At 49.5% G+C, this 24,277-nt stretch overlaps 3 protein-coding genes across 5 annotated transcripts; 1 reads left to right on the top strand and 2 right to left on the bottom strand.

Annotated features, from left to right (window-relative positions):
* Positions 1-243: 243 nt before the first annotated feature.
* On the bottom strand, positions 244-3,647 carry ntaq1 (N-terminal glutamine amidase 1). The gene is made up of 7 exons (XM_070845902.1): positions 3,413-3,647; positions 3,206-3,305; positions 2,941-2,991; positions 1,505-1,653; positions 1,021-1,145; positions 751-925; positions 244-635 (listed from the first exon to the last, which is right to left on the bottom strand). Exons 1-7 carry the CDS (start codon positions 3,472-3,474, stop codon positions 608-610), a joined length of 690 nt encoding a protein of 229 aa, XP_070702003.1. The 5' UTR covers positions 3,475-3,647; the 3' UTR covers positions 244-607.
* A 1,642-nt stretch (positions 3,648-5,289) lies between these two features.
* Positions 5,290-14,221, bottom strand: bop1 (BOP1 ribosomal biogenesis factor). Of its 3 annotated transcripts, none has more exons than XM_070845876.1 (15): positions 14,098-14,221; positions 11,924-12,109; positions 11,577-11,636; positions 11,018-11,172; positions 10,816-10,933; positions 10,052-10,366; positions 9,799-9,960; positions 9,636-9,716; positions 9,284-9,353; positions 9,069-9,201; positions 6,834-7,017; positions 6,465-6,756; positions 6,096-6,180; positions 5,786-5,893; positions 5,290-5,689 (listed from the first exon to the last, which is right to left on the bottom strand). In XM_070845876.1, the coding sequence occupies exons 1-15, from the start codon at positions 14,212-14,214 to the stop codon at positions 5,536-5,538; spliced, it is 2,220 nt and encodes a 739-aa protein (XP_070701977.1). In that variant the 5' UTR covers positions 14,215-14,221; the 3' UTR covers positions 5,290-5,535. The 3 variants fall into 3 exon arrangements, with proteins under 3 accessions (XP_070701977.1, XP_070701976.1, XP_070701975.1); XM_070845875.1 differs by having other exon boundaries at positions 11,577-11,639; XM_070845874.1 differs by having other exon boundaries at positions 11,577-11,645.
* Positions 14,222-14,890: 669 nt separating this feature from the next.
* Positions 14,891-23,377, top strand: hsf1 (heat shock transcription factor 1). Its single transcript, XM_070845912.1, has 14 exons — positions 14,891-15,289; positions 16,218-16,326; positions 16,515-16,651; positions 16,736-16,860; positions 16,948-17,023; positions 17,250-17,311; positions 17,437-17,515; positions 17,642-17,757; positions 18,066-18,253; positions 18,400-18,550; positions 19,543-19,648; positions 21,110-21,163; positions 21,534-21,591; positions 21,678-23,377. The coding sequence occupies exons 1-14, from the start codon at positions 15,170-15,172 to the stop codon at positions 21,851-21,853; spliced, it is 1,557 nt and encodes a 518-aa protein (XP_070702013.1). The 5' UTR covers positions 14,891-15,169; the 3' UTR covers positions 21,854-23,377.
* Positions 23,378-24,277: the final 900 nt, after the last annotated feature.

Raw genomic sequence — 24,277 nt, forward strand, 5'->3', positions numbered from 1 at the left:
CAGGACGTGAGTGGCAGACTGATGCTGCTGATCCATCATGGTTTCAGTGTTGACTGACTGGTTTATTTAGGAACACACACACACTAATGTGCTCTCCGTGTTTTACTTTTCTTCTGACTTCATCTCTAAATCAGCCCACTGAAAAACCAGGAAGGTGACGATGACGATGATGATGACACGTCTGAGCATGTGCAGAACAAAGTCTCACTGTGACATCAGAAAGGTGAAATCATGACACACCGCAATGCTTCATCGAATTTATTTCATGTCATTTAGTCCACACGTGACATCATCACACCGAGACAGCGAGCGGGAGCCTGCGGTCACAGTGACATCATCACATCGAGACAGCGAGCGGGAGCCTGCTGTCACAGTGACATCATCACATCGAGACAGCGAGCGGGAGCCTGCGGTCACAGTGACATCATCACATCGAGACAGCGAGCGGGAGCCTGCTGTCACAGTGACATCATCACATCGAGACAGCGAGCGGGAGCCTGCTGTCACAGTGACATCATCACATCGAGACAGCGAGCGGGAGCCTGCGGTCACAGTGACATCATCACATCGAGACAGCGAGCGGGAGCCTGCGGTCACAGTGACATCATCACATCGAGACAGCGAGCCAGAGCCTGCTGTGACATCATGACAGGAAGTAAGACAGAGGTGAGGTGTCTGACCTGCAGCACGTGAGCAGGTGAGCTCAGCACAGGTGAGTCTCTGCAGTCTGACGACAAACTGAAGACCTACGATGAAGCTGCTGCTGCTGCTGCTGCTGATTGTGATGATGATGATGACTGTGATGATGTGGTCGATGATGAAGAGCGTCCTGTGTATCTCTGCAGGAAGTGGTCCAGACTGTAAATGGCCCCCCAGCCGACGGCAGGGCTCATACTGATGAAGTCATCCAGGTTCATCTGACACTCTACAGAGGAAACACATCACAGTGATGTCATCACCAGGTCATCTGATCACATCGCTGGACATGCTGACATCATGTAACGCGGAGTATCATGTGACCTGCTGTGTGTATGGGGGGGTAGAGTGGGGGGGGCATCTTCCACGACCCATCCGGGTTCTTCATGTGAGAACGATCCGACGCAAAGTTCAACAGGAAGCTGTCAGCAGGGACCACACGCAACTTCCTGTTAGAGCAGAGACAGGTACACGTCATGGTGATGTCACTTCCTCTCGATACCAAGTACGCCAAGTTCAGACTTGCGCACTTGGTAGTTCGTCCTCCAGTCTGGACTCAGAAGTCACCACCTCTGCTCAGCTCAGATTGAGAAATGCCCAGAGTTTAAGGTTTTACTTCCTGTTGTTCAGGTATGTGTTACCCGTACAGGTGTGTGTGTTACCCGTACAGGTGTGTGTGTGTTACCCGTACAGGTGTGTGTTACCCGTACAGGTGTGTGTTACCCGTACAGGTGTGTGTGTAACCCTGTACAGGTGTGTGTGTGTTACCCGTACAGGTGTGTGTGTTACCCGTACAGGTGTGTGTTACCTGTGGTACGGGGCTTTGACGTGGCGGTCTGAGCGGAGGGCCTGGGCGGCGTACAGCTGCAGGCTGCAGGGAAATGGCAGCTCGGAGTCCAGATCATAAACCAGAGTGTTGGACTGACGGCCGACCTGCAGCAGGACCACGTGGTAGTCCTGGAACACGCAATGACATCACTATGACATCATAAGGTAGAAGATTCCTTTATTAGTCCCACGGTGGGAACATTTAGAACGTTACAGCAGCAGTGAGGAACAAAAATAGAGTTTAGTACAAAACAGTCAAATACACAATAAAAATGAGGTCTGTCTGTCTGTCTGCCTGTCTCTGTCTGTCTGTCTGTCTGCCTGCCTGTCTCTGTCTGTCTGTCTGTCTGCCTGCCTGTCTCTGTCTGTCTGTCTGTCTGCCTGCCTGTCTCTGTCTACCTCACCAACAGACCGCAGTACGTGAGGCTCCAGGACTGTGTGTCTGACATGGTGGTCTGCAGCACAGGGACCCCACAGGGGACAGTACTCTCCCCCTTCCTCTTCACCCTGTACACCTCGGACTTCAGCTACAACTCTGGGAGCCGTCACCTCCAGAAGTTCTCCGATGACACAGCCATCGTAGGGTGTGTGTCAGAGGGGGACGAACAGGAGCACCGGGAGGTCGTCTCCAACTTCGTCGACTGGTGTGAGCTAAACCATCTTCACGGAGAGGGACAGAAAGAGACTGAACAGACTGGTCAGGAGGGCCGCTTCTGTCCTGGACTGCTCCCTGGACTCCATAGAGGAGGTGGGTGAGAGGAGGACACTAACAAAACTCAAGTCCATCATGGACGACCCCTCTCACCCCCTGCATGAGACTGTGGGGGCCCTCAGCAGCTCCTTCAGCAGCAGGCTGAGGCCCCCACCCTGCAAGAAGGAACGCTACCGCAGGTCATTTCTCCCATCAGCCATCAGACTCTATAACACCAGCATCACTGGCTGATGTTAACACACTGTTTTTCCATCCATGTCTTTCCTTCATTCCTTCATTCCTTCATTCCTTCATTCCTTCATTCCTTCATTCCTTCAGTCCTGTCCATACCTGTACATTTCTGAACCAAAGTGTAAATATCCCATAGTGTAAAGATTTATTTCATCACAGCCATATATTTATATTTATATTTATATTTATATTTATTTTGCTATTTTTTCTTTTACTATTGCTTCCTTTCACTCTCCCTGTTCTATTGTTGCTGCTGGAACATGAGAATTTCCCCCTATGGGGGATCAAATAAAGAAAAGTCTAAGTCTAAGTCTAAGTCTAAGTCTAAGTCTGTCTGTCTGTCTGTCTGTCTGTCTGTCTGTCTGTCTGTCTGTCTGTCTGTCTGTCTGTCTGTCTGTCTGTCTGTCTGTCTGTCTGTCTGTCTGTCTGTCTGTACACTGAGGGTGCAGCAGTCTGTCTGTGACATCACTGACCCAGATCACCGCCTCGTCTCCTCGTCCGGACCTCTGCTTCCACAGCGGAACCTGATGGAGAACCAACAGAAGATCAGCTGCTGAGCCACAGTGTTCTTCAGGAACATGCCAGGTGTTCTGTACTGCCTCCTTCAGAACGCCTTATAGAGCCCAAGAGATGGTTTATAGAACCTGACTGGTGTTATATGGAACCTGATGGATGCTTTTTAGAACCTGTCAGACAGTCTGTAGAACATAGCAGAGATGTTCTCCTGTGTGCTCTCACCATTCTGTTGTCATTGGAGATGAAAACCACAAACAGTTCTTCCAGCGGTGCGGTTCTCTCTGTTCTGACAAACTCACAGAGTTTCCAAACATTTTCTTCACTGTAGAACAAGAACAGAAAACAGAACCAGTAACTTACAACTTGTGTTCAACTGGTTCCACATCAGCAGAACCACACAGTCCCTGCTGTAGTGCTGCATGGACTCACCAGTAGCAGCTGGAGTACACACAGTCCTCCCTGCTCGGAGTGATCCGCTCTTCCGGCGCCATTTTGGTGTCACACTGAGGAACGCGCTGCCGGAAGACACGTCACATCCAGGACAGCAGCAAACCTTTCAAATTAAAAGCCTGGACTATGCTCTTTTGTTTTCGTTGCCGTGAAGATTCGTCTCTTCAGGATCTGCGTTCGCAGTGCGGAAATGATACGGACCAAACCGGATATTTAACGTCTGCTTTCAACATAAGAGCACAACGTCACGCTGAAGAGCTGGCAAACTTTTACTTTGAAGACGAAAACAGGAACTAGTATTTGTTTACTGGGTGTTTTTTTCCCTTTAACTTCATTTTAACGCGCGCTGGGTGTTCAGGTACGCCATGAGGTGATGACGTCACAGTTTATAGATCCTGCAGCTTGTTTAGCACACCTGTGTCCACGTGACCTGCTGGAATCATCTGACGTCGTTAAATTGTGTTTTACCTTTAAAAGCGAGTTCTGTGACGTCAGAGTCTGTTTCAGTTTGTGGTTTTGTGGAGGAGAGAAATTCCCGGATGTAACTTTTTGTAAACGTGCCGTGAGCTCACGAGTCAAACAGTCAGTGAGATAAAGAAGAGCCTTGTAGAGCTCTTCATGATGACGCTGCCTGTGTGCCGTCAGGAAGAAAGCAAGTACATGTTCCCAACGAGAGATTGTAATAAATAAAAACCCGCCCCAGAATGCATTGCGTCTCTTCGGACTGTCGGTTGTAGCGCCACCGTGTGGCTGCTGAGGTCGGCTGGATAGAATAATACAGAATGACGTTGGGATAAATGATCCACCGGGATCTATTGTTTCCTCCCTGAGCAGCCGGAGCTTTCTACACGACTTCTTCCTGGTTTCTAGAACGATTCAGCGTCAGAGATCAGAGGCTACTTTCAGGAACTCTCAACGTTCCCGTGTGCACGGTCACTGCAGCAAACACTGTGGAACGTTTGAGCAGCGGAACCACAAACTGTAGCAGAAGCCGAAAGAAACGCTCAGCTTCAGAACACGTCTGTGTTTTAGAAGCTCAGGGTTTATCTGGAGGAGTTAGATCCTGATAGATCCTGTGTGGAGATCTTAGTAATCCAAGTTGAGCTGCTGTGCTTCGTGCGTAAATCACACACACACACACAGCGCATGCACACACACACACACACACACACAGGACACAGCGCGCACACACAGCGCACACACACACACACACACACACAGCGCGCACACACAGGACACACAGCGCACACACAGGACACACAGCGCGCGCACACACACACACACACACACACACACAGCACACACACAGGACACACACACACAGCGCACACACAGGACACACACAGGACACACACAGGACACAGCGCGCACACACAGCGCACACACACACACGCACACACACACAGGACACACACAGGACACACACAGCGCACACACACACACGCACACACACACAGGACACACACAGCGCACACAGCGCGCACACACAGGACACACAGCGCGCACACACAGCGCACACACACACGCACACACACACAGGACACACACAGCGCACACACACACGCACACACACACAGGACACACACAGCGCACACAGCGCGCACACACACAGGACACACAGCGCACACACACAGGACACAGCGCACACACACAGGACACAGCGCGCACACGCACACGCACACACACACACACACAGGACACAGCGCACACACAGGACACACAGCGCACAGCACACAGGACACAGGACACAGGACACAGGACACACACACACACACACACACACACACACACACACACACACACACACACACACACACACACACACACACACACACACACACACAAAAACTAACAAACAGGTGGAAAAGTTTCACTTTAATTAAAAACTAAGACAGAAAAATGTTACGAGGTCAAAGGTCAGACATGAAATCGCCACTGAGGTGGGAAACGGCCACCTGTCGTATCCTAGCAACCTTCCACACCAGGTTGGCTGAGTGCCTTGCTGAGCGGGTTGCTAGGATACCACAGGTGCGTTGATGGGACCACCTCCAGCCACGTGCAGGTTCCCGGGCTGGTTCCCGGGCTGGTTGCCGGGCTGGTTGCTAGGTGAAGAGGCGGATGGTGGCGTCGGCTCCAGAGGAGAAGATCCAGGGCTGTGTCGGGTGAAAGGTCACGTCCAGAACGCCGAGGTCATGAGTGATCACATGACCTCGGAGAACCTTCACCGGGACAATGAGCGGGTTCTGCAGGAGATCACTGGGGGGGGGGGCAGGACAAGAGGTCAAAGTGTAGAACTCTATGTAGTACTACCTAAATTGTGTGTGTGTGTGTGTCAGCGTGTGTGTGTGTTACCTGTAAACGGTCCCGTGGCAGACGATGACCGATCCGTCGTCGGACGCCGAGGCAAACAGCGGGTACAGTCTGTGATAGGCCACGCCCCTCACCGCTTTCTTATGGTGTCTGCAGACAGGAAGTGATCAATATCAACACAATCAACAAGATCAACACAATTAGTCAACAATTAGCATCATCAATAAAATTGATAAGATCAAAAACATCAATACAGAAACAACAAAACCCTGTAAACAATAATGGATCAATAATCAAACACATCGATCAAATGATTGACGGACAGGTGAGTGTTTGACAGACAGGTGTGTACCTTAACATCTTGTACGGTTTGGTTGACAGATCGAGGTCAAACCAGCTCAGCCTGCAGTCGTAACTCCCACAGATCACATGGTCACCTGAAGACAGACAGACAGGTAAGACACAAGCTCCACCCCTCAGCAATGACATCATTTGATTATTATCCAATCATAAAAGTCTGTGAAGAGTCTAGCTCTGTTTGTGATGATTCTGTGGTGGTTCTGTGGTTCTATGATGGTTCTGAGGTGGTACTGTGGTGGTTCTATGATGGTTCTGTGGTGGTACTGTGGTGGTTCTATGTTGGCTATGTGGTGGTTCTATGATGGTTCTGTGGTGGTACTGTGGTGGTTCTATGAAGGTTCTGTGGCGGTTCTGAGGGTACCCCCGGGGTGGACGGCCATGCTGGAGATCCACTTGGAGTTGGCCTGTAGTTTTTTGGTCATTTCCTGTTTGACCAGGTTGTAGATCCGGACGGAGCGCTGCGTCGCCACAAAGAAGTAGGGCCTGACGGGGTGGAAGGATACGCACTGGACCAGGCCTTTGTTCTTCCTGAAGGGGTTCTGGCTCCGCCTCCGGCTCACCTGATGGATGAACACCTGCAGGTGGCTCGAGTGATCCGGCATCACGGACGCCAGGTAGTCTCCTTTAGCGTGCCACACCACCTGGTGGACGTCCTGCGGAGGGCGGTACCAGTTAGTTAGTTCAGCTCAGTACGCATCAGGTATCGGTAACCAAACAGGTGTTCTCTCACTTTGGGGTGTTGTATCTTTAGGCGGATCCCCTGGTTTAGCTCCTCCCCCTCGCCTTCGCTCCAGGTGACAGACCCCGCCCCTTCTGGAGACTCCGCCTCCTGCTGACCCGACAGAAGTTTCTCTGACGACGAGAGCACCTGTCTGTCTGCCAGAGCCGGAGACAGGATGAGCACCCGAGAGCCCCTGAAATGGAGCGATTGGGTTATTACATAAGGAGCCCTTTAGTGCCCAAGAGGAGCGCTGATGACCCCCCCCCCCCCGAGGATGTCCAAACCCCAGTACTCAACCTACAGGAGGCCCCCCCCTCACCACTTCGGGATTGCAAAAGAGACCCCCCTCCAGCCAACAGACCACCCCCCCCGCCCCGCACCCCACCCCCCAGTCTACAGACCCTGCTGTCTGACATGTTCCTCCCTGCTGTCTGACATGTTCCTCCCTGCTGTTAGCATGTTCCTCCCTGCTGTTAGCATGTTCCTCCCTGCTGTCTGACATGTTCCTCCCTGCTGTTAGCATGTTCCTCCCTGCTGTTAGCATGTTCCTCCCTGCTGTCTGACATGTTCCTCCCTGCTGTTAGCATGTTCCTCTCTGCTGTTAGCATGTTCCTCTCTGCTGTTAGCATGTTCCTCTCTGCTGTTAGCATGTTCCTCTCTGCTGTTAGCATGTTCCTCTCTGCTGTTAGCATGTTCCTCCCTGCTGTCAACATGTTCCTCCCTGCTGTCTGACATGTTCCTCCCTGCTGTCTGACATGTTCCTCCCTGCTGTCAACATGTTCCTCCCTGCTGTCTGACATGTTCCTCTCTGCTGTCAGCATGTTCCTCCCTGCTGTCAGCATGTTCCTCCCTGCTGTTAGCATGTTCCTCCCTGCTGTTAGCATGTTCCTCCCTGCTGTCTGACATGTTCCTCCCTGCTGTCTGACATGTTCCTCCCTGCTGTCTGACATGTTCCTCCCTGCTGTCTGACATGTTCCTCCCTGCTGTCTGACATGTTCCTCCCTGCTGTCAACATGTTCCTCCCTGCTGTCTGACATGTTCCTCTCTGCTGTCTGACATGTTCCTCCCTGCTGTCTGACATGTTCCTCTCTGCTGTCTGACATGTTCCTCCCTGCTGTCAGCATGTTCCTCCCTGCTGTCTGACATGTTCCTCCCTGCTGTTAGCATGTTCCTCCCTGCTGTTAGCATGTTCCTCCCTGCTGTTAGCATGTTCCTCCCTGCTGTCAGCATGTTCCTCTCTGCTGTCAACATGTTCCTCCCTGCTGTCTGACATGTTCCTCTCTGCTGTCAGCATGTTCCTCCCTGCTGTCTGACATGTTCCTCTCTGCTGTCAGCATGTTCCTCCCTGCTGTCTGACATGTTCCTCTCTGCTGTTAGCATGTTCCTCCCTGCTGTCAGCATGTTCCTCTCTGCTGTCAACATGTTCCTCCCTGCTGTCTGACATGTTCCTCTCTGCTGTTAGCATGTTCCTCCCTGCTGTTAGCATGTTCCTCCCTGCTGTCTGACATGTTCCTCTCTGCTGTCAGCATGTTCCTCCCTGCTGTTAGCATGTTCCTCCCTGCTGTTAGCATGTTCCTCTCTGCTGTCTGACATGTTCCTCTCTGCTGTCAGCATGTTCCTCCCTGCTGTTAGCATGTTCCTCCCTGCTGTCAACATGTTCCTCCCTGCTGTCTGACATGTTCCTCTCTGCTGTCTGACATGTTCCTCTCTGCTGTCAGCATGTTCCTCCCTGCTGTTAGCATGTTCCTCCCTGCTGTTAGCATGTTCCTCCCTGCTGTCTGACATGTTCCTCCCTGCTGTCAACATGTTCCTCCCTGCTGTCTGACATGTTCCTCTCTGCTGTCTGACATGTTCCTCTCTGCTGTCTGACATGTTCCTCCCTGCTGTTAGCATGTTCCTCCCTGCTGTTAGCATGTTCCTCCCTGCTGTCAGCATGTTCCTCTCTGCTGTCTGACATGTTCCTCCCTGCTGTCTGACATGTTCCTCCCTGCTGTTAGCATGTTCCTCCCTGCTGTTAGCATGTTCCTCCCTGCTGTCAGCATGTTCCTCCCTGCTGTCTGACATGTTCCTCCCTGCTGTTAGCATGTTCCTCCCTGCTGTCAGCATGTTCCTCCCTGCTGTCTGACATGTTCCTCCCTGCTGTTAGCATGTTCCTCCCTGCTGTCAGCATGTTCCTCTCTGCTGTTAGCATGTTCCTCTCTGCTGTTAGCATGTTCCTCTCTGCTGTTAGCATGTTCCTCTTACAGGGCGACGGCGAGCAGACAGACAGACGGGTTCGGGTTCCAGGCGATGCTCTTCACAGCTCCGCCCACCTCGACCGTCTTCATACAGCGAGACGAACGCACCTCCCAGAACCGCACCGAGCCATCATCACTACCTGCACACACAACAACACACGGTACACACACGGTACACACACAGTACACACACGGTACACACACACAGTGAGTGTTTGTTACCTGAGGCGAGCCACTGTCCTGATGGAGACACACTGATGGACCGAACCAGACCACTGTGACCCCGGTACACCTACACACACACACACAGGTAAGTACAGGCAGAGGGTGTGAGGGAGGGATCCACCTGTCTGACAGGCAGACAGGCAGGCAGACAGGTGTGCAGGCAGATAGACAGGTGTGTATCTGCTCATTATTAGTCATTTTCCTATTATCAGTTTCTTCCTGTCTGAGCTGCTCTTTAAGGAAACAGTCTGAGATCATGTTTGTTCTGAACTGGTGCTGTATGAATAAGAAGATCAACTGATTGATTGATTGATTGATTGAGAGTGTGTGAGTGTGTGTGTGTGTGTACCAGAGACTGTGTTGTTGGAAACGGCTGCAGGTCTTTGGGTTTGGGAAGTTTGGGAATCAGATCGTCTGGATTCACGTTGACCTACAGACAGACAGACAAGTTCTTGACTGTATCCACCTGACTGACAGACAGACAGACAGACAGACAGACTGTGTGTGGTTACCCTCATCTTCCTCTGGCGGGGACAGAGGTAGAGGTCCAGGCAGCGCTCAAACCTCTCGTGGATAAAACGAGGAAACGCAGGAACCTGACGGAGGCTGGAGAACTTCCTGGGGACAAACGGACACTTCCTGTCCGACGGGTCCTGCTGCTCCCACAGAGCCCGCTGCAGACAGACAGGTGGGGGGACAGACAGTTTTCAGTGGAGGTGTGTGATCAGTGACCTCACCAGGTGAGCTCCTCACTAGGTGACCTACCTCCTCGTCAGTGAACAGGTACTCTGGGGGGGGGTTGTAGGACTCATGGTGACCAGGTAGGGGGATTTTGGGGGCAGGCAGGTGCATCCTGTGGTTGGCCAGGATGGAGGAGTCCTCGCTGGCCCAGAGGTCGTAGTAGCGCCCCCCGCCGTCGTCGTTCTGCCGCCGAGGTTTGATCCAGCCCATCTTTATGGCGTGGACCAGTTTGGACACCTTCTCCTTCTCCAGCAGAGACGGGATGAAGCTGCGCTTGTCTGCCGGCCTGTTGGTGACCGGGTGGAGCATCAGGTCTGAGCTGAAGAACTCCACCTGAGGCTGGGGGGGAAACACACAGGTGGGTTAACGGTATGCTAACGGTACGCTGGCGGCACCTGACGCTCCTGCTCCCGTTACTCTGCAGGTGGAACAATGATTCTGGAGCTCAAGTTCACCTGGAACATTTTGGCAGCACCACTCAGCGGTAGCGTGCTCATGGACACACCAGCCATTGGTGTAGCCAAGCTAGCCTGTTACCCTGGTTACCATGGTTACCTTTTACTGTCCCAGAACACTGACAGAGCAGATTATGATTAAATGACGTTCCATTATCTCCTCAGTGAACCTGCACAGCGTCTCTCTGACGGTTTTCAAAATAAAAGACAGATGTTACTTTCTACTGTTCTACTACTGAAAAGTGACCCTAAATCTGAGGTGCACATCGAATGGTTCCACCATGAGGAACATGTTTGAAGACGTACACAGAGGGGAGGGACACCGGCGCATACCTGATACTCGTTGAAGTTGACGTCTCCAAACTGTCCTCTCTGCAGACGGTTCACCAGCTCCACCTGCTCGTCTGACAGCACAATGTCGCTTCCTGTCTGCTTGTCGTGGACCGTTCTCCTGCACACAAACACGACGCTGTTACCCGGGAACTGCAGGTACGCATCTTTAGCATTCCCTCTAGCGTTGTGCTAGCGGGCTCACCAATAGTCCGGGTTCTCCATTTTGTCCAGGAAGTCGTCAAGCTCGTCCTTGTTCCTGATTGGTTTGCAGATCTTCTTCCCGTCCAGGTCGTAGCCAATGTGGGGGAAGTCTTTGTACCACTCCATGGGAATGTTCCCCACTGTGTTCCTGATGTCCTGCAGAACCACGTCAAAGAACAGGGGAACATGACGCCAGTCATCCCAGCACATCTTAATACCCGAATACGTTCAGACTCCGGAAGGCAAGGAGCCCATCAGAACATTAGTGAGAGGTCTGAGGAACATTACACACCCAGACAGAATATTAGTGAACCCTGACAAAACATCATAGACCCTGATGGAACATTATAGGGACTCCTGAGGAACATCATAGACCCTGCCAGAACATTACACGGACTACTGAAAAACATCAGAGAACCAGATAATACTTGACCCCCCCCGACAGAACATCACTGGTGCCTGGAGAACATTTGAGAACCTGCCAGAGCAGCATAGGTGGCAACAGAACATCAGAACCAGACAGACATCCCTGAGGAACACTGGGAACACAAGGACCTCACCTCCTCGTCAGAGGAGTCGTATTCGTACTCGTCTAGTCTGTCTGTCTCTCCTCCTTTCTTCTCCTCCTCCTGCAGGGACAGAACACACATGATGTTCTAGGGGTGAACATTGCGAACAGAGCAGGTTTCTCATGTTCTACACTGCTCAACTGGTGTGTCACAACCAGCCAATCAGCTGTGAGAGACACACACACACACACACAGACACACACACAGACACACACACAGACACACACACAGACACACACAGACACACACAGACACACACAGACACACACAGACACACACACACACACACACACACACACACACACACACACACACACACACACACACGTAAACTCTACCTGCAGATTCTGCCCTGGCTCCGCCTTCAGATCATCATCATCTGATCCCTCCACTTCCTGCTCATCATTCTCCTCGTCATCCTCGCTGTCACTCCCAGAATCCTCCAGTCCAGAGTAGACGCTGTCCTCGCTGTCAGACAGATCTTCATCCTCCTCCTCAGCAGGTTTGCTGCTGAAGCTGAAGATCTGAGGAAAACAAAGTAGATAGATAGATATTCCTTTATTTATCCCACAATGGGGAAATTTCAAGTCAGCAGCAGTTCTGATTCACACATACAAGATACAGTTCACACATACAAAGAAAGGGAATAAAAAATATAAAATATATATATGTTTACATGTACAGTATATACAAAAAATAACGTATGGTGAAAGAATGAAAGAATGAGGTGATAGAAAGGCTATTGCACATGGGGGAAAATATAAATATATAAATATATATGAAATATTGCACTTGTTCCTTTTTCTTGGTCTTTGGTCTACTGGGAGCAGATTTGGTTGTAAAGTCTGATGGCAGCAGGGAGGAAGGACCTGCGATGCCTTTCTTTGGAGCATCGTGGGTGACGAAGCCTGTCACTGATGGAGCTTTCCAGGGCTCTTACAGTCTCATGTAGGGGGTGGGAGACATTGTCCATGATTGATGACAGCTTCGCTACCATCCTCCTGTCACCCACCACCTCCACAGGATCGAGGCTGCAGCCCAGGACAGAACTGGCTTTGTCCACCAGTTTGTTCAGTCTCTTCCTCTCTGCTGCCGTGATGCTGCTGCTCCAGCAGACCACACCGTAGAAGATGGCTGATGCCACCACGGAGTCATAGAAAGTCCTCAGGAGGCCCTCCGCCACTCCGAAAGACCTCAGTCTACGCAGCAGGTGGAGTCTGCTTTGGCCTTTCTTGAAGAGTGCCTGAGTATTAACAGTCCAGTCCAGCTTCTTGTTGAGGTGAACACCCAGGTACTTGTAAGTGGCGCTCAGTTTCAAACCTCCCACCAAACTCAACACAAAAACCTGCCGATTTTGGCAGAAATGTCCTGATCAGACATAAAGAATTTTACTAGAGGTGAGGAACCACAAATAAAATCAACGTTAAGATAATTTATTTTGATGTCATTGATTAAAAGTCATCTGGTGTCACCTGCAGAAGAGGACAACTGTCAATAACAAATAAAAAGAAACTAATCTCATTAATTGATTAGTGAATGCTTAGGCAACTTTATGAGCACTGAACAGGATTATTAATGTTTGAGAACAAGCAATTAACTTTAAAAACGTCAGATTTTGACTCGGGTTTGGTGCGAGTGTCTGTCTTGGTCAAATCTATTGGCTCCACCCAGTAACATGCTAACAGGTGATGCTGTAGCTAGCTGCTAGCTAGCTGTTTGATGACTACATTGTCAGCTGTTAATCAGAATAAAGTTTATTACCAGAAACTGACGTCATTCTGCTACACCAGAACTTGAGAATATGACTAAAAACTGTTCTGTTTCTTTTTACATGTATTGTCTTCACTGTACAGCTGTCTGTTAGTTACTCAGGCAATCATTAACAAATGGCTTCTCAGCAAGTTTACCACACTGTGCTGGTCCACGTCTGAACAGGCAGATGGCCTGATAAGGAGAAAGTGATCATTAGTTATAAAGGAGGGAAGGTAGTGAATGGAGTTCGGTTCGGTGTGAGTCTACGTCTCAGCACACCGAGGACAAGCTAGCTGTTAGCAGTGTTAGCTACTTCAGGTCTACAGCTAAAACACTGCTGATCCCAGAACAGGACTAACATGTTTCTTCACAGTGTTTCTCATCACAACCTCATATTGTCAAGTGTAGAATTTCACAGCAGGTTTTTCTGAGCCGGTTAAAAAGGCTTCATTTTCTCTGAACAGAACTCCATTCAGAATCTGATGGTTTTAAGCTGCTCTGGTTCTCTCTCGCCTTTACCCCCCCCCCCCACCCCCCGTGTGATGAGCAGTTGGACTCGGGCTGTCCTGCTCTTCCATCCGGCTCAGTTCTCTAAGCATCAGCGCGGTCGGTTCGTCAACATTTACCGGGTTTCTGTTGTTGTTCTGTTGATGTTCTGCTGAGTCCTCAGCAGCGTCTAATGCTGCCCAGTTAGCATGCTAACAGCTAGCCGCTAGCTTCTCCCAGTCCTCCTCTAAGTCAGTCAGTCAGTCAGCCTCACCTGCTCCTGCTCCTCTTCTTCCTCCTTACTCCTCTTCTTCACACTTTTCTCTTGGACTTTCTTCATCTCCTCTCCCTGTTCGCTGCTCCGCATGTTTCCGCTGCTACTCTCCTCCATCCCGCAGCACGTGGGCACCGGAAGGGTCAAAGGTCACACGTCACAGCCAGAAGGTTTCCTGCCGGCGCCACCTTGTGGTGGTAGTCGTCGTCGTCGTCGTCGTCGTCGTCGTCGTCGTCATCATCATCATCATCATCATCATCACCTTCATCAGGTGTTCAGTTGAACTGAAACATGTGTGATGTCACCAGACATGAGTATGAGAAATACTTTAGATTCATTCGTCTGATTTATCGATGCATGTGTCTGAGGTTATTTTGATCAGGTGTGGGATATTTTTAACTCATTTCTAATTCAGAGGAGACAAAGAGACACACTAGCAGGACATTATCTGGACTGAGGAACAGAAAAGGATGAGCACAGTTTGAAATGTGTGTCCCTAATGTCTGCTAATTGTTCCGTGACCCCTGTGTAGGTGGTTTACTGTCCTGTGTTTCCGTAGAGCTCAGTTTGTTTAACTGCAGGACGCAACAGTAAAAGTCAGTAGTCTCCTGTCAATAACCTGCTCATTAATAATTCAGGCAGAAACAGATAAATATGGTAAAACATGAACTTGTTTGTTAAGGAAGTCGGAGAAACAGAGTGGTTGAAATCCTCTAAAAGCGGAAGTATTACAGGAACAGGCCACAGCATCACTGTGCGACCACACGTTCGCATGACGTCTTACGTTTCGTCATAGTTTAGCGACAGCCAGCTAGTTACGCAGTTGTTTGTTTCATCGGATTTGTTGGAATTTTCCGCTGCGGAGTTTAAGAGGAATAAAGTTGAATAAATCAGCTGGAGACCGGCAGAGTCCCGGACCAGGACCGAGCTCTCTGTGATCAGGGTCAGACCGCAGTCCGGCTCCGTGTTTGGAGATCTTTGACCAGCGGAGGGGCTAGCAGCGGGCTGACTGTTAGCATCATTAGCTCAGATTAGCCGCAGTGTTTAGGTGTGTTTGATTTGAGTGCTAGTAATGGAGTTTACCGGAGGTGGAGGGGCGGTGCTGAGCGGAGGCAACGTCCCGGCCTTCCTCACCAAGCTGTGGACCCTGGTGGAGGACCCGGACACTGACCCGCTCATCTGCTGGAGCCCGGTACACACGTTAGCCTAGCCTAGCCTAGCTTAGCTTAGCAGAGAGCTAAGTGCTCGCAGTCATCAAGCAGAGTCCTTTACACTCCGTTAGCTGTTAGCTTCAACATGTTTATCGTCTGAGGCCCTCAGCTGATATCTGAGGAGGACTCAGACTTCAGACAGGTTCTGAAATTAAAACATAAGAAAGTAGAACCAGTTAGCCAGAGCTGGTGATCAGCTGCTGGTGTCTGTCAGTCAGCATGAACAGCTGAGCGAATCCTCACAGGGGACAGACAGACAGACAGACAGACAGACAGACAGGCAGGAGGCTTTAAACGACACAGAAACCTGTTCTTCCATTAAAGATCAGCCTCACAGGATTTCTGATTTCGGAAGTTTCTTCATCACATAAACGTTAGAAGATAAAATCATGAAGATGAAGTTTTCAGTTCCTGAAGGTTCAAAAAAGATAAAAGCCACAGAATGTTCATGAGAAACCTAAAAGATATCAGGTAGTGTTGGTACTGCAGCCGTGCTGTCAGCAGGCTGGGTCCACTTTGTGTCTGCTCCTTTTTGTCTCCTCTGTTGCTGTAACAAGTGAATTTCCCCAGTGTGGGTTAAATAAAGTGTCTCTCATCTCACCATATCTATATCTAGATACATGCATACATAAACACACTGAGCTGTTGAAGACTCAGGAAGTCCAACATGGAGACCTGATCAGCATTCACCTCTGAACCTGGACCTGCACACATGGACTCAGAGATCAGAGTCACTCACAGCTTCATCTGGTGTTTCTGTTCCTGATCAATTGTTGGTTAACAGACAGAACGTCTCCCTGTGCGATATGATAACGAGGAGCAGAAAGGCTCATTGATTATCGGGATAGCTGGTGATTGATTTAGTGACTATTGATGAAGTGACTGCTCGTGTTTGTGTCTGTGTGTCAGAGTGGAACCAGCTTCCATGTGTTCGATCAGGGTCGCTTCTCTAAAGAAGTCCTGCCAAAGTTCTTCAAACACAACAACATGGCCAGCTTCATCAGACAGCTCAACATGTGTGAGTACCAACAGCGCTACTGTCAGCAGATCACAGGTCACGTCCCAGCAGGGGGTCACCTGTCTGACATCACTGCTGATGTCACAGTAAACATGTATCCCTGTTCCTGTTTTAACCTGGAACACTTCAGTGAAACACCTTTGTTTAATTGTACGTGTTTCTAAATGGAGTTCTGTGTGTGTGCTCAGACGGCTTCCGTAAGGTGGTTCACATCGAGCAGGGCGGTTTGGTGAAACCAGAGAGAGACGACACCGAGTTCCAACATCCGTTCTTCATCAAAGGCCAAGAACACCAGCTGGAGAACATCAAACGCAAAGTCACTAACGTATGTACAACACCTGCCGGCCCGCAGGAACACCTGCCGACCTTGTGTGGTAATGGCTGTCTCTCTGTGCTGTGATTGGTCCAGGTGTCGTCGGTACGTCAGGAGGAGGTGAAGATGTCAACAGACGAAGTGAACAAGATCCTGAACGGCATCCAGCTGATGAAGGGAAAACAGGAAACCATCGACTCCAGGATCATCGCCATGAGGCAGTAAGAGCTCCTGATCCTAAACCAGAACCAGGAGCAGTCCTGACCCTGCAGTCACATAATGAACTGGGCCCTGTTTGTCTGTTTCAGTGAGAATGAGGCTCTGTGGAGAGAGGTGGCCAGTCTGAGACAGAAGCATGTCCAGCAGCAGAAGGTCGTCAACAAGGTAACCAACACACTGATAAATCAATACACTGATTCATACACTGATAAACCCAAATCAATGTGCCAATACATCAGTACACCCATACATTATACATTAATAGATCAATGTATCTACACACTGTGCTGTGACCTACTGCATTGTGCTAACAGTGTCTGTGTTAGCTTGTTAGCGTGTCGGCATGTTAGCACAGCCTCTTGGCTGATAATATCTCTCTCTTTCACTGCAGCTGATCCAGTTCCTCGTGTCTCTCGTCCAGTCCAACAGAATAATGGGAGTCAAGAGGAAGATGCAAGTTTACAGCAAATACTACACAATATACTTCATATTGTACAACTGAAATTACTACAGATTATACTGGTGTCATGTCATGTGTTCACCGTGTCATGTGTGTCATGTGTTCACCGTGTCTGCAGCCCGCTGATGCTCAACGACTCTAGCTCCGCCCACTCCATGCCCAAATACAACCGACCGTTCTCATTGGAGCACCTGCAGGTAATGTGTGACTGGCGCACCTGTCAGAGGTCACATGACTGAGATCAGAGAGCTGATTGGATGAAGGCAGTTGGAGGGGTGTGGCCTCATGAGATAGGATGTAACTGTGTAAATGTGTGTTTTCAGACTGCTGCCAGTCTGTTCTCAGCCGACTCCCCGGTGACATCTGGACCAATCATCTCTGACATCACAGAGGTAGCCACGCCCACAGCTGAGGTGGTCAGCGATTGGATGGATGCAGGGTGAGAACCAGTAGAACGACTTCCTCTATAGTCAGTCACCCAGAGTTCAAAGTGAGGCAGCAGAACGTGAGCATCAGGCTGTGAAATTATCTGCGGTGTCAATAAGTCACAGTAACGGCAGCAGAACAGCAGCTCCTGCGTTCTGGGAGGTTAAATCACTGTTTTTGTGAATGGAGTCTGGTGTGTTATGACAAACAAACATAATGGCTGTTTGTGGATAAACAAAAAGGATCTTACAGCCTGCATTCTTGTCTGATTGGCCAATGAGCTGGTTCTAACCGCCAATCGTCTGCGTGTTTCACCTGCAGAGAGAGCCAAACGGTCAACATCAAAGAGGAGCCGTCCAGTCCTGATGTGGAGGTGTGTCCTGTTTTGGAGGGCGGTGTCACATCTGTGGACACGCCGCTCTCCCCCACCACCTTCATCAACTCCATTCTTCAGGAACACGAGAACACGCAGCCGACCCTGACCACCTCCACCACCAGTCCTACGACAGGTAACTGCTCAGAGCCCCCCAACCAGTGGTGGACAGGGTGGGTGGTGTCCTTAGAGGCTCTGAGTGACTTCACTTCAACACAACTGATGATTCATAAATATGTTCTGTCAGTTCCACCCCTGACTCTCTGTTTCTGGTCTTTGTAGCCAGTCCCGTTGTTGTGGTGAGCCCTGCCCCCACTGGCTCCCTCCCACCAGCCCCAGACAGCCAATCACCTTCCTCCGTTCCCACCCCAAACTCCGCCCCCACACCTGCCAAACCTCAGCAGAAATGTCAGACCATCGCATGTATTGACAGGTAAGCCTTTTACACCTGCATTACATCAGTCAGTTGGACTGCAGGTAGATTTACCTGCCCCCCACTGCCAACAGGTGCCCCAACTACAGTGCTGCATACACACCTGACACAACAGCTGCCCAACAACTGTCCCAGCACTCACTGACCACCTCCAAACTGTCCCAGACCTTCTCCAGCACCCACTGACACCCTCCAAAGGGTCCCAGACCTTCTCCAGCACCCACTGACACCCTCCAAAGGGTCCCAGACCTTCTCCAGCACCCACTAACAACCTCCAAACTGTCCCAAACACCCCCCAGCAGCTGTAAACAACTGTCCTGACAAACGTGTCACACGTTTTGAAAACTGTCCTCAGGAACTTTCCTTCTCCCAATGCCTCCCGACAAACTGCCCTGGACTGTTGCCCCCCCCGTCGTCATGTTTTCACCTTGAGCTGCTGCCTTTAACTGTTTTTCTGTGTGATAGACTAAAAAATGTCTGGTGTTTGATTAAGACTCTCCCCCAGACGTGCCCCCCCGCAGATGGAATCTCACCTGGTCCCTGGTAGTTCAGGGGCGTTGAGATGACTGCAGGTCTTTTCACAAACATTTACAACCCTAACCCTAACTCTTGAAGCTCCCAGCTTCATCTGCTTACGAGTCCAGTTTGAGCATGAAACTGTTCATGAGGTGTCTGAGGACGTCGTCACGAGCTGATGGTCACAGACAGGAAGTAACACGCTGATTTAATGACAACAAGAAACATGTAGAGGAGCAGCAGGCCGGCGATGTGACGGAGCGTCGTGTCTGACCCGTTCACACGTGTGCCGCTCTAATGTTGTTTCTGTCACGTGACTGGCTCAACACCTTCGTCCAGCCTCCGACCTAGTCCGCCATCTTTTATGCTCCACTCAGGTGCCCCGACACCGAAAATCAGCTCAGGTGAAAGACCGCACCTCAGGCCGGCGTCTGGAGTTCACATGACAAAAACAACACGTGTGTTCTGTGTTCCAGGTCTGAACTCTCCTATCATGTCGACAGTATTGACACCAGTCTAGAAAACCTGCAGAGCATCCTGAACATGCAGACGTTCACCTTCGACACCTCCCCGCTCATGGAGGTCAGTCTGACCATGCCTTCTATGAACATGTGTCACACATGTTAAGAGGTTATAGGAACACACGCTAACAGGTTACGTGAACACGCTAACAGGTTACGTGAACACGCTAACAGGTTACGTGAACACGCTAACCGGTTACGTGAACACGCTAACAGGTTACGTGAACACACACTAACAGGTTACGTGAACACGCTAACAGGTTACGTGAACACGCTAACCGGTTACGTGAACACGTTAACAGGTTACGTGAACACGCTAACAGGTTACGTGAACACACACTAACAGGTTACGTGAACACGCTAACAGGTTACGTGAACACACGCTAACAGGTTACGTGAACACGCTAACAGGTTACGTGAACACGCTAATAGGTTACGTGAACACACGCTAACAGGTTACGTGAACACACGCTAACAGGTTACGTGAACACGCTAACCGGTTACGTGAACACGCTAACAGGTTACGTGAACACACGCTAACCGGTTACGTGAACACGCTAACCGGTTACGTGAACACACGCTAACCGGTTACGTGAACACACGCTAACAGGTTACGTGAACACACGCTAACAGGTTACGTGAACACGCTAACCGGTTACGTGAACACGCTAACCGGTTACGTGAACACACGCTAACAGGTTACGTGAACACGCTAACCGGTTACGTGAACACACGCTAACCGGTTACGTGAACACGCTAACCGGTTACGTGAACACACGCTAACCGGTTACGTGAACACACGCTAACAGGTTACGTGAACACACGCTAACAGGTTACGTGAACACGCTAACCGGTTACGTGAACACGCTAACCGGTTACGTGAACACACACTAACAGGTTACGTGAACACGCTGACAGGTTACGTGAACACGCTAACCGGTTACGTGAACACGCTAACCGGTTACGTGAACACACACTAACAGGTTACGTGAACACGCTGACAGGTTACGTGAAAACACGCTGACAGGTTACGTGAAAACACGCTGACAGGTTACGTGAAAACACGCTAACAGGTTACGTGAAAACACGCTAACAGGTTACGTGAACACACGCTAACAGGTTACGTGAACACGTTAATAGGTTACGTGAACACGCTAACAGGTTACGTGAACACGTTAACAGGTTACGTGAACACGCTAATAGGTTACGTGAACACGCTAACAGGTTACGTGAAAACACGCTAACAGGTTACGTGAACACACGCTAACAGGTTACGTGAACACGTTAATAGGTTACGTGAACACGCTAACAGGTTACGTGAACACGTTAACAGGTTACGTGAACACGCTAACAGGTTACGTGAATACACGCTAACAGGTTACGTGAACACGCTAATAGGTTACGTGAACACGCTAACAGGTTACGTGAATACACGCTAACAGGTTATGTGAACACACGCTAACAGGTTACATGAACACGCTAACAGGTCACATGTGGCTTCTTGTGTTTTCTGCGTGTTCAGTTTTTCAGTTCTCCGTGTCCATCTGGAGACTTCGACCTCGACAGTTTGGATACTGTGAGTTTAACCACACTCTTATTTTGTTAATCACTTCATGTTCTCAGTATTTTCACAATAAGAGCAGCTGATTCGGCTGTTAAAGGTCCAGTCCGCCATTTGTTGACCATAGAAGTATACACCTGTAAAGGTGTGATTAGATACAGGCAGATGTAGGTAGATTTAGGCAGACTAGGTGTATACATGTACAGGTGTAAACGCACCGTACAGTAGATATACAGGTGTGTGTGTGTGTGTACAGGTGTATACAGGTAGATGTGCATATAAAGGTGTGTATACATGAATGGAACTGGTTTGCGTTTGTCCAACCTGATGATGATGTCGATGATGTCACACCTGTGCTGACTGTGATGTCACTGTTTCCTGTCAGCTGTTGTCAGATGAAATCCCCAAAGGAAGCGATGACAGCAGCAACACCAAACACACAGGTAACACACGTACACTCGCTGAGGTCACACACTGTCCGGCCCACCTGTTGTCATGGTGACTCTCCGCTGCTCTCCCATCGGTGCAGGGAAGCAGCTGGTGCAGTACATGGCCGCGCCTGTCGTCATGTCTGAGCCGGGGAGCGCGGGGGAGGGCGGGGCCGATCTGCCCTCGCTGCTGGAGCCTTTCATCATCCCCGAGATGCCCGTCGATGACCCGGCCGACGCCCTGCTGAGCCACGCCCACCCTGACGCTGACCTCTGACGTCGCCGTGGGGGAGGGGCTTCACCATAGCAACAGGACAGTCTGAGCTGACTCAGCAGCAATAGATGATGAAATCAGTCGATCAGCTGTAGATCAATCAGTAGGTCAAAGGTCAGGTTTTTATTATGCAGACGTTATTGATCCATATTAACCAGTTTATATACCTGTGTCGTCGTCTTCTCCTTTAATTTTAGCTTTTGGTTCTTCGCTGCTTCACTGAAATAGTTTGTTTGACGCTCGCTGTTAAGAAAACCTCAGAGCTTCCCAGAGAGCAGGGTCACGTCTTTACCTGCATCAGAGACCGGTCTGAGGTCGTGTCGATGATGTCACGGTCCAGGTGTGGCAGGATCATGTGACCCAGGTGTTCTCCGTGTTCTGCATGTCTAAGTTTGTTTTCAGCTGTAAAATACCTCAGACGAAGAGAATCTGAATATTTTTGGAGAAGTTTATAATGAATGAGAGGTGGGAGTCCTGTTACCATGGAGGCGACCTGGAGGACCTGTCCCGTTCGGGGTCCCTCAGTGTCAGACCTGAACCACAGAGTCTCCTTCCTGAACCTGGACCCCATCTGCTCCTCACTGGGGGGCCGGTGGCCAAAACAATAAAATTCATTCTTCATTTAACATCATCAGCTCCGAGTGTCACCTGGAGGGCCGACGCCTGCACCTGGTCTATCGGGGGGGCAGGATCTGGTCTAACAGCCATAACACAAGTTCTTACTTTAAAGGGTTTCTCCCCCTGGATCCTCTCTGTCCTCATCCTGGTGTCTGAATGACCGGTAGGTAGTAAAAGTGTTGGAACTGGTCCAGTAGATCACCTCAGCCAGTATTGTGTAACCTTGTGTTTTAAAGGGTTAGTTCACACAATAACACAAACACTCTGACTGATGGAGCAGCAGCTCTAAAATCCCTGTTTTAGTGAATGTAGTCTGGTGTGTGTGCTGTTTGTGGTTAAACCAAAAGGATCTTCCAGGTCTCTCTCTGTAGGGATCCTTTCCATGATGCTGTCACACACTTAGAATAACACTCTGAGCCTGTCAGTGGATCAAACAAGCTCTTTTAGTGGACCTACTGTGATCAGGTGCAGTTGTCCCAAAGGATCACGTTGCAGCCATTGCAGCCCGTTTGGTGGCTGCTGGCTGAGGTGATCTACTGGTGATCTACTGGACCAGTTCCAACACTTTTACTACCTACCAGTCATTAGACACCAGGATGTGGACACGGACGGCTGTATTCAGTTTCTCGCCACTAAACATTCGACAAGATCTGATCCATGATCCACACACACACACAGCTGCTCCACAAACAGGAAGCTGTCCTTCAGCATAAAACTCTCTATCATTGATATGTCGACATTTGTTTGATGATGTTTGAATTGAAACCAGTTGAACCCACCTACAGCTTTCCCTGTTGGGGAGACGAGGATTGTGGGAAATAGACGGGTTCTGAGGTCAGATAAGATGTATGAGACCTGCTGATATATTCTGACTCCAAAACTTCATTTCAATAAAATATTTAAAACTCACAGCTGTATGGGAATTATTTATTATATTCATGGATACTGTAGTAACTGTAGTATCTGTGTGTGTGTGTGTGTATTCTACTAAGACAGAAATAGTGTGTAACAGGATGACAGTGTGGTTAACAGGTAAACATGGTTTACAAATCAGAAGTGTTTGATAGAGGGTTTTTATTTTTTGAATTTCTGGAGAAATTAGTTCTTTTCACACACAAATCTGTATTTCTGAGTTAAATGAGCTAATAAAAGGAAGAGATTCAAAATATAAAGCAGAGAGTCGTGTTTTCTTCTGTGTTTCCAAAATAAAATGTTCATCAGCTGATTCAAATGTGTGATTGAACTTAAACTAACAGGAACATATTTATCATCGGAACAATGAGCCACCTTTAAACTTCCACTCAGTGAACTGATTTGGAACTTTATCAAGTTAAACATAATTAAATATCAAACCAGATGATCCACCTGAGACAGGAAGCTCACTTTAATGACACAACGCCACCATTGGAACCAACAGGTGCAACCACAAAGAAGTGTAGTGTCCTCTGATTGGTCGGTATCAGTCCGTATGAAGAAGCGTCCTCTGATTGGTCGGTATCAGTCTGTATAAAGAAGCGTCCTCTGATTGGTCGGTATCAGTCTGTATAAAGAAGCGTCCTCTGATTGGTCGGTATCAGTCTGTGTAAAGAAGCGTCCTCTGATTGGTCGGTATCAGTCTGTAAAGAAGCGTCCTCTGATTGGTCGGTATCAGTCTGTAAAGAAGCGTCCTCTGATTGGTCGGTATCAGTCTATAAAGAAGCGTCCTCTGATTGGTCGGTATCAGTCTGTAAAGAAGCGTCCTCTGATTGGTCGGTATCAGTCTATAAAGAAGCGTCCTCTGATTGGTCGGTATCAGTCTGTATAAAGAAG

Source organism: Pempheris klunzingeri, chromosome 16 (assembly GCF_042242105.1).
Source record: "Pempheris klunzingeri isolate RE-2024b chromosome 16, fPemKlu1.hap1, whole genome shotgun sequence".
Lineage (NCBI taxonomy): Eukaryota > Metazoa > Chordata > Actinopteri > Acropomatiformes > Pempheridae > Pempheris > Pempheris klunzingeri.

Bases quoted from the DNA above. Each gene is read 5' to 3' on its own strand.
- ntaq1 (XM_070845902.1), bottom strand. From the start codon at position 3,474: ATGGCGCCGGAAGAGCGGATCACTCCGAGCAGGGAGGACTGTGTGTAC. The intron at 2,992-3,205 runs GTGAGAGCACAC...GTTCTCCATCAG, and splicing joins TCTCCAATGACAACAGAATG to GTTCCGCTGTGGAAGCAGAG. The intron at 636-750 runs GTAGGTCTTCAG...ATGATGTCACAG, and splicing joins GCAGCAGCAGCAGCTTCATC to CAGGCTCTGGCTCGCTGTCT.
- bop1 (XM_070845874.1), bottom strand. From the start codon at position 14,214: ATGGAGGAGAGTAGCAGCGGAAACATGCGGAGCAGCGAACAGGGAGAG. The intron at 9,717-9,798 runs GTAACCACACAC...GTCTGTCTGTAG, and splicing joins CCCGCCAGAGGAAGATGAGG to GTCAACGTGAATCCAGACGA. The intron at 6,757-6,833 runs GTGAGAGAACAC...CGCCCTCCGCAG, and splicing joins TAAAGATACAACACCCCAAA to GACGTCCACCAGGTGGTGTG.
- hsf1 (XM_070845912.1), top strand. From the start codon at position 15,170: ATGGAGTTTACCGGAGGTGGAGGGGCGGTGCTGAGCGGAGGCAACGTC. The intron at 17,024-17,249 runs GTAACCAACACA...CTTTCACTGCAG, and splicing joins AGCAGAAGGTCGTCAACAAG to CTGATCCAGTTCCTCGTGTC. The intron at 17,758-18,065 runs GTGAGAACCAGT...TTTCACCTGCAG, and splicing joins AGCGATTGGATGGATGCAGG to AGAGAGCCAAACGGTCAACA.